An 8,868-nucleotide genomic window follows, 5' to 3' on the forward strand; every position below is an offset into this window, starting at 1 on the left:
CCCTGCCTCTCCCATCTGCTGGCTTGATTTCTGCTGGTCCTGGAGGTCCCTGCCTCTCCCATCTGCTGGCCTGATTTCTCCTGGTCCTGGGGGTCTCTGCCTCCCCCATCTGATGTCTCCTCTCTTGACCCTGGGATGTCCCTGCCTCCCGCGGCTGACTGGATGGTCCCTGTCTCTGGAAGTCACAGCCTCCGGCCTTTCTCTCTGCTACTGTTCCTTGCCCCCGGGGCAATTTCGACTCCTCTGGCTTCCAACCTGTTATTTCCTGTTCCCAAGGGTCTCCTGTCTCAGGACCTTGCTGGGACCCCTTGGGGGACCCTGGCCTGGCCTCCTGCAGTCGGGGGGGTCCTCCAGGCACTTTCTGCCCAGTTCCTCCTGCAGCAGCTGCTGCCTGCCCAGAGCCCTTCCCCAGCACCTGTCTCGGCAGCCCCACAGGACTGTGGTCACGAAGCCAACAGTGCGCGTCCTCTGTAGGCCAGACAGCGCTGCACATCGCCATTGAGAGGCGCAACATGGCCCTGGTGACCCTCCTGGTGGAGAACGGAGCAGACGTCCAGGCGGCGGCCAATGGGGACTTCTTTAAGAAAACCAAAGGGCGGCCTGGATTCTACTTCGGTAGGGAGACAATGTAGCTGACCCTGATCTTTTCGGCTTTGGCTAAGGGGAGGTTTGGGCAGAGACAGAGGGAGTTGGAGGCTGGTGGTTCAGGGACCAGCTGGATCTCACTCCTGAGGCCCGCCTGGGACCCGTGTCCGTGCAGGTGAACTGCCCCTGTCCCTGGCCGCGTGCACCAACCAGCTGGGCATCGTGAAGTTCCTGCTGCAGAACTCCTGGCAGCCGGCCGACATCAGCGCCAGGGACTCGGTGGGCAACACGGTGCTGCACGCCCTGGTGGAGGTGGCCGACAACACGGCTGACAACACGAAGTTTGTGACGAGCATGTACAATGAGATTCTGATCCTGGGGGCCAAACTGCACCCCACGCTGAAGCTGGAGGAGCTCGCCAACAAGAAGGGAATGACGCCGCTGGCTCTGGCCGCTGGGACTGGGAAGATCGGGGTAGGAGGGGGCTTCGGCTCAAGCTGGTGCCGTGCGGGGACAGGGGCGTCAGGGAAGACTGCCTGACTCACTGTGGGAGCCTGGCGTCACTATCTGTGTGTGCGGGACTCTGATTCTGTCACACCAGCTTGCAGGGCTGTTAGAATAAGTCTGAGAAATTGGGAGCCGCAGGGCAGAATGCTGCATGGCTAGTGTGGCTGTTTTGGATTTCTAGCTCTGAGTATCATCAGGACATGGGGTGGGGTGCTGGGCCATAAGGTGGGACCGCCTAGGGTGCAACAGAAGAAAAGCTGTTGGGCCAGGCACGGTGACTTGTGCTTGTAATCCCAGCACTTTGGAAGGCCAATGTGGGTGGATCACCTGAGGTTAGGAGTTCGAGACCAGCCTGACCAACCTGATGAAACCTCATCTCTACTAAATACACAAAAATTAGCCGGGCATGGTGGCAAGTGCCTGTAATCCCAGCTACTCAGGAGGCTGAGGCACGAGAGTCGCTTGAACCTGGGAGGCGGAGGCTGCTGTGAGCTGAGATTTCGCCACTGCACTCTAGCCTGTGTGACAGAGCAAGACTCTGTCACAAGAATAAAAAGAAAAAAAAAGAAAACAGCTGTTGGTGTCTTTCCGTGGCAGGCAGGAGCTTTAGGTGACAAGGCTGGTAGCTCCAGCTCCCAGCTCCAGCTGGTGGCTCCTGGTGACAGGCCTCCAGCTCCTGGCCTCAAGTGATCCTCCCACCTCAGCCTCCCAAGTAGCTGGGATTACAGGCATGAGTCACCCCATCTGGCTCTCATTTCTTGCATTCTCTTGATTTCTTTCTGGCCTGAGGTTATCGAGAATGGACCACCACTGTCTTTGATGGTGAGATGGTAGAGTTGGGGCCTTGCTGTGAGGGGATGGTGGGCCTGATGTGGTACAGGTAGTATCTGAGGCAGCTGGCTGGTTGACCTTTTTTTTTGTTTGTTTCTGAGATGGGGTTTCGCTCTTGTTGCCCAGGCTGGAGTGCAGTGGCACAATCTTGGCTCACTGCAACCTCTGCCTCCCAGGTTCAAGTGATTCTCCTGCCTCAGCCTCCCAAGTAGCTGGAATTACAGGCACACGCCACCATACCCGGCTAATTTTTTTTTGTATTTTCAGTAGAAACAGGATTTTGCCATGTTGGCCAGGCTGGTCTCGAACTCCTGACCTCAGGGGATCCACCTGCCTCAGCCTCCCAAAGTGCTGCGATTACAGGTGGCGTGAGCCACCTGCGCCTGGCCGACTGGTTAATCTTGGTGGTGGTCAGGAGTGGGTGGGGACTCGCCTGGGGCTTGGGTGAGGCCACTAGCTGGACTGGGAAGCAGAGCTGGTTGTTGGGGTGCGGTCTGAGGCTGAGCCTGGGGCTGGCGTCTGATGGGCTCTTGATCCCTGGTGGCAGGTCTTGGCCTATATTCTCCAGAGGGAGATCCAGGAGCCCGAGTGCAGGCACCTGTCCAGGAAGTTCACCGAGTGGGCCTACGGGCCCGTACACTCCTCGCTGTATGACCTGTCCTGCATCGACACCTGCGAGAAGAACTCGGTGCTGGAGGTGATCGCCTACAGCAGCAGCGATACTCCTGTGAGTGGCTGCGGCACAGCCAGGGAGGGCCTGAGGGCCTCTGCACCCCAGGCCCAATCCCAGCCCCTGGTCCAGCTCCAGCTGGCTTCTCATGAGGGAAAGCCTGCTGCCTGGGGCCCAGGCCCTGCAGCCTCATGTCTTCATTCATGCCCACTGAATTTTCCCTAAGCATAGCAACCATACATGATTATCATCCTGTAAAACCAGAAACATTTCAGAGGTACATAGACAAAAGTCCCTCCTTTTATACTGTGTAAAAATGTACAGTTTCTTTTTCTTTTTCTTTTTTTTCTGAGACAGAGTTTCGCTCTTGTTGCCCAGGCTGGAGTGCGATGGTGCGATCTCAGTTTACCGCAACCTCCGCCTCCTGGGTTTTCAGGCGATTCTCCTGCCTCAGCCTCCCGAGTAGCCAGGACTATAGGCACACGCCACCACACCTGGCTAATTTTGTATTTTTAGCAGAGACGGGGTTTCTCCATGTTGGTCAAGCTGGTCTCGAACTCCTGACCTCTGGTGATCCGCCCGCCTCGGCCTCCTAAAGTTCTGGGATTACAGGCATGAGCCACTGCGCCCAGCCTAAAATGTACAGTTTCATTTTGTTTACATCAACGGGATCAGAGTATATGCAATGTACAACAACCATTTTTTTTTTCTCACTTGATGGCAGGGCTTGTAGATTTTTCTTTTTCTTTTTTTTTTTTTTTTGAGACGAAGTTTCGCTCTTGTTGCCCAGGCTGGAGTGCAATGGTGTCATCCCGAGTCACTGCAACCTCCGTCTCTCTGGTTCAAGCGATTCTCCTTGAATCCCAAGTAGCTGGGATTCCAGGCATGTGCCACCATGCCTGGCTAATTTTTTGTATTTAGTAGAGACAGGGTTTCTCCATGTTGGTCAGGCTCGTCTCAAACTCCTGATCTCAGGTGATCCGACCTCCCTGGCTTCCCAAAGTGCTGGGATTACTGGTGTGAACCACTGCGCCAGGCCAAGAATTGATTTTTGTGTAGCTGTGAAGTAGGCATCTCACTTAAATATTTGGGCTCCAAATGACTTTCTCAGTGTTACTTTTTGAGTAATCTATCCTGCCATGCTGTTTGGAAAGGCCATCTTACCGGTCCCTTCTTTCTAAGGTGATGCTCTGAGCTCCCAAGGCAGACTCGGAGGCTGGAGTCTGTGCCATCAGCAGTGAAGGGCTTCCACGATGTCTCACAGGCCAGACGTTGCATTTATAGGAGCAGAGTCTGGGGCTGGGAGAGGCCTGGTCTGCTCTGCCCCACCTGGGCTGCCGTGCTGAACCTGAGCCTCCAACTCAGAGTGCTGGATACAAGTGTTCCCAGAGGACTGGTCCAGATAGGAGGTGACCTCAAAAAGGACTGCAGTATTTGACCTGGGGGAGAGGCTCTGGGACCACCACTGACATCTTCATGTCTCTGAAGGCTCTCAGGGACAAGGAGTGTGGACTTGTTCTGGGGACTCTAGGGCAGAACCAGGACCACTAGTAGAAAGTAGAGAAGACCAAAGAAGAGGTATTCCCTACCGTCAGTGACTCTCCACAGGCCTCTTGAGGCAGTAAGGAGTTTCCCGTCCCCAAAGGTATTCAAGAAGACACTGATTGGGAACCTCTTTGAGGGAGCTTAAGCTTGGGCTGGGGGTTGTACTTGATGGCCTGAGGGAGGCGGGGATGATCTCATTTTGACTCATCCATCTCAGGGATACTTGAACTTATTTTTATTTTATTTTATTTTATTTTATATTTTGAGACAAAGTCTCGCTCTGTCACCCAGGCTGGAGTGCAATGGCGTGATCTCGGCTCACTGCAACCTCTGCCTGCTGGGGTTCAAGCAATTCTCCCGCCTCAGCCTCCCAAGTAGCTGGGATTACAGGCACCTGCCACCACGCCTGGCTAATTTTTGTATTTTTGTAGAGATGGGGTTTCACCATGTTGGCCAGGCTGGTCTTGAACTCCTGACCTCAGGTGATCCACCTGCCTTGGCCTCCCAAAGTGTTGGGATTACAGGCTTGAGCCACCACTCCCGGCCTATTTAAACTTTATCAAAATCTCTGGATACCAGACATTTGCCCCGAAGCATACTTGTAAAGATGGCATGAGGCCCTAGGCCCTCCTGCTGCAGGAAGGGCCTCCCAGTTCCCTGCCACCCTGCCTGACCCAGGGCTGGAAACGTGAGAAGTCAGGACCCAGAAGCTCTTTCCTGCCTGCCCTCAGCCCCTCGTGCCCAGGCTCTGCCTAAGCCAGCTACTTCCCATTCCTGTGGGCTCTCGGGAGTGAGTTATTAGACACAACGGGCATAGACTGTTGGGCGGTGCTGTGGGCCATTAAGTGAGTACTCAGAGCTTGTCCAGTCTCACCCCATTCACTGCACCTTTGGGAACACCGAGGCCAAGAGGGCGGGTCCCTCCGTGAGCCGCGGCAGTGCTGGGACCAGCCCCAGGCCGGCTGGCTCAGACCTCCCGTGAGTCTCACCTGCTCCCTGGGCTGAGGATTGTGCAGCCGTGTGGCTGTGAGGAGCGCCAGGGGCTGGCGTGGGCGTGCGAGGAGTTCCTGCTGCAGGAGGGAGCCTCACTTCTCTCCGCTCCCCCTAGAATCGCCACGACATGCTCTTGGTGGAGCCGCTGAACCGACTTCTGCAGGACAAGTGGGACAGATTCGTCAAGCGCACCTTCTACTTCAACTTCTTGGTCTACTGCTTGTACATGATCATCTTCACCATGGCTGCCTACTACAGGCCCGTGGATGGCTTGGTGCGGCCAGAGGCTCAGGCCTCATGGGCGGGGGTGCGGCTGGTGGGGAAGGGGTGTGGACATTCCGGGGAGACCTCCCCCACCCCAGGCCCAAGCTCTGCCCTGGACTCCTTCCTGGCTTGCTGGAGCGATGGATGGAGAATCTGGAGAACCTTGTATCCTTGCGCCCATCTTCCCTGCCTCAGGCTGTACGGGAGACCCACCCCGTTCCTGCTTCTTAGTCCCTCTCCTTTAGCCTTGAGGTCCTGTGGGGCTGAGTGTGTGGTGACTCAGGTCCCTGATCACAGACTGGGTGTACTTGGTTAGAAAGCATGCAGGGGCCGGGCGCGGTGGCTCACGCCTGTAATCCCAGCACTTTGGGAGGCTGAGGTGGGTGGATCACCTGAGGTCGGGAGTTCGAGACCAGCCTGACCAACATGGTGAAACCGCGTCTCTACTGAAAATACAAAATTAGCTGGACGTGGTGGAGCATGCCTGTAATCCCAGCTACTCAGGAGGCTGAGGCAGGATAATTGCTTGAACCCGGGAGGCGGAGATTGTGGTGAGCTGAGATGGTACCACTGCAGTCCAGCCTGGTCAACAAGAGTGAAACTCTGTCTCAAAAAAAAAAAAAGAAATCATGCAGGAATTTGGGCTCGGGACAGGGCTCACCCCTGGCCTGGGGGTCCCTAGGGATGTGGGCTAGTGTAAGCCCAGAGCCCACCGTCATCCTGCTTGCCTGCCCTCTTTTATTCACTCACTTGCTCATTATTCGTTCCCTGGATTTGGACTTTTGAGCACCTGTGTGCCAGGCCCTGGGCCATCCATCAAATCAGCCTAAGACCAGACTTTTTCCTCTGCCGAGAGCCAAGACTTCATTGAACTTCTGGACTTAGTCCTTCACGTCTGATACCCAGGGCACTGAATTTGCTGCCTTTGTTTCCAGGGCACCTTACACATTTACTTACTTATTTAATTTTTTTTTTTTTTTTTTATTGAGACAGAGTCTCGCTGTATCACCCAGGCTGGAATGCAGTGGCGCAATCTCAGCTCACTGCAACCTCCACCTCCCGGGTTCAAGTGACTCTCCTGCCTCAGCCTCCTGAGTAGCTGGGACCACAGGTGCCCACCAACATGCCCAGCTAATGTTTATATTTTTAGTAGAGATGGGGTTTCACCATATTGGCCAGGCTAGTCTTGAACTCCTGACCTCAAGTGATCTGCCTGCCTTGGCCTCCCAAAGTGCTGGGATTACAGGTATGAGCCACTGTGCCTGGCTGGCTGTACATTTACTTTAAAAACTCAACTTCATCATTGCATGAAACCCTATTTCTGTCCACCTATTAAGGCCACATAACGACTTCCTTTTTTTTTTGAGACGGAGTCTCGCTCTGTTGCCCAGGCTGGAGTGCAGTGGCACCATCTCAGCTCACCGCAACCTCCGGCTCCGGGGTTCAAGTGATTCTCCTGTCTCAGTCTCCCAAGTAGCTGGGATTAGAGCCATGGGCCACCACGCCTCGCTAATTTTATATTTTTAGTAGAGATGGGGTTTCTCCATGTTGGTCAGGCTGGTCTCAAACTCCCGACCTCAGGTGATCTGCCCGTCTCAGCCTCCCAAAGTGCTGGGATTATAGGAGGGAGCCACCGCACCCGGCCAGTGACTTCCTTTTAAGAGAAAAATGTGCTAGTAAGGCAAGCTAATGAACTAGTGCTTAGGAAATGTGGATGGTGAACCACTCCAGGAAATGGCAACTGAAACACAAGAGTGACACCCATAAGTATGTGTGGCACAGTCTCTCACTCCATGGTCAGTAGGAGTCCCTGACACTCGTGGGAGACTGGCCATGGTCTGGGGTGACAGTGGGATGTGTATGGCTTAGGGTCCGTGAGACTGCCCCCACCTGTCCATCACCCTGCTGTCCGTCACTCTGCTCCCAGCCAGGAGGAGCTCCGGGCCTGCCAGGACGTTGCCTGGGAGGCAGCACAGCATTGTAAGATGCTCCGCTTGGCACCTGCAGGCTGCCACTTTGGGGAATCAGGCCTACAGAGGGACCTCCTTGCGGGCGCTCCCCTAATAACACACTGTCTTTGTGTGTCCTTCCCCTGATGGAGGCTGTGCTTCCTGGGCAGGGGCTATGTCTTCATTACAGGACTTGGTACCCGCTCAATGTTTGTTGAATGAATGAATGAGTAAACAGAGTTACCAACTTCTCTGCATCTCACAGCCTCCCTTTAAGATGGAAAAAACTGAAGACTATTTCCGAGTTACTGGAGAGATCCTGTCTGTGTTAGGAGGAGTCTACTTCTTTTTCCGAGGGGTAAGCATTCCTTCCCACATTGTGAGTTTCCATTATCACCAAAACAAAAAGCCAAGTGAATCCCTCACCACTCACTCACTCACTTTTTTATTCATCAGACACATAATGGCCCTGCTTGGGGAGCTGAGAGACACAGAGGTGAGGCTGAGAGCCTTTCAGTCAGTCCCTGCGGGGGCAGGAGGGCGCTCAGGGCATCTCCATGGGCCCAAGGCAGGCAAGCCTGAAAATAGACACTCCAGCCACTCCACGGGATGGAATATTTAATTACAGGGGTAGAGTGGAGGCCTCTTAAGTGATAGGATCATGACTGGTAGTTGTCTAATTAATGAAACCAGTCTGTTAAAGCTCTGAGCAATGAAGGAAATCTCCATGCATACTGAAATCTTTGTTTGTTTGTTTGGTTGGTTTTTTGAGATGGAGTTTCACTTTGTTGTCCACACTGGAGGCCAGTGGTGCGATGTTGGCTCACTGCAACCCCCGCCTCTTGAGTTCAAGCAATTCTCCTGCCTCAGCCTCCCAAGTAGCTGGGATTACAGGCACCTGCCACCATGCCTGGCTTTTTTTTTTGTATTTTTAGTAGAGACGGGGTTTCACCATGTTGGCCAGGCTGGTCTCGAACTCCCGACCTCAGGTGATCTGCCTGTCTCAGCTTCCCAAAGTGCTGGGATTACAGGCGTGAGCCATTGCACCAGCAAGGAATTGTCTTATTTTTAACTGGAAACTCCGATATGTGCAATCCTTGGCCATTTTTTTTTTAATGCAGGAGTAATCTTTTCTTTGAATGTGGGACTCACTGTTTCAGATTTTATGTCACCTTTCTTGCAAAAACCATATTTCTATCATCTAAGCTTTTGAGTTCCAGCTTCTTTAAAGAAGAGTGAGAACTTAGATGCATACAAAAAAGTCTGAATGTAGAATTTCAGTTGATTGTTGGGTTTTTTTTTTTTTTTTGACCCCAGAAACTCTTGTAGTATTTTAATTTTAATTTTTATAAGATGGGGTCTTGCTGTGTCACCCAGGCTGGAGTGCAGTGGTATGATCATGGCTCACTGCAACCTCTGTCTCCTGGGCTCAAGCGATCCTCCCACCTCAGCCTCTGGAGTAGCTGGAACTACAGGAAGCCGTCACCATGCCCAGGCTCCACTGTGATTTTTTTTTTTTTTTTT

General features: G+C 53.5%; 1 protein-coding gene across 1 annotated transcript in view; it reads left to right on the top strand.

Annotated features, from left to right (window-relative positions):
- Positions 1–8,868, top strand: part of TRPV1 (transient receptor potential cation channel, subfamily V, member 1) — a 26,736-nt gene that overhangs the window by 1,889 nt on the left and 15,979 nt on the right. The window contains exons 4-8 of the mRNA XM_011947480.1: positions 475–615; positions 761–1,059; positions 2,471–2,650; positions 5,247–5,405; positions 7,610–7,702. Of these exons, the coding sequence (XP_011802870.1) occupies positions 475–615; positions 761–1,059; positions 2,471–2,650; positions 5,247–5,405; positions 7,610–7,702 (872 nt within the window). The remainder of the gene's footprint in view (positions 1–474; positions 616–760; positions 1,060–2,470; positions 2,651–5,246; positions 5,406–7,609; positions 7,703–8,868) is intronic.

The sequence above is a fragment of the Colobus angolensis genome, unplaced genomic scaffold, assembly GCF_000951035.1.
Source record: "Colobus angolensis palliatus isolate OR3802 unplaced genomic scaffold, Cang.pa_1.0 Scaffold267, whole genome shotgun sequence".
NCBI classification, from domain to species: domain Eukaryota; kingdom Metazoa; phylum Chordata; class Mammalia; order Primates; family Cercopithecidae; genus Colobus; species Colobus angolensis.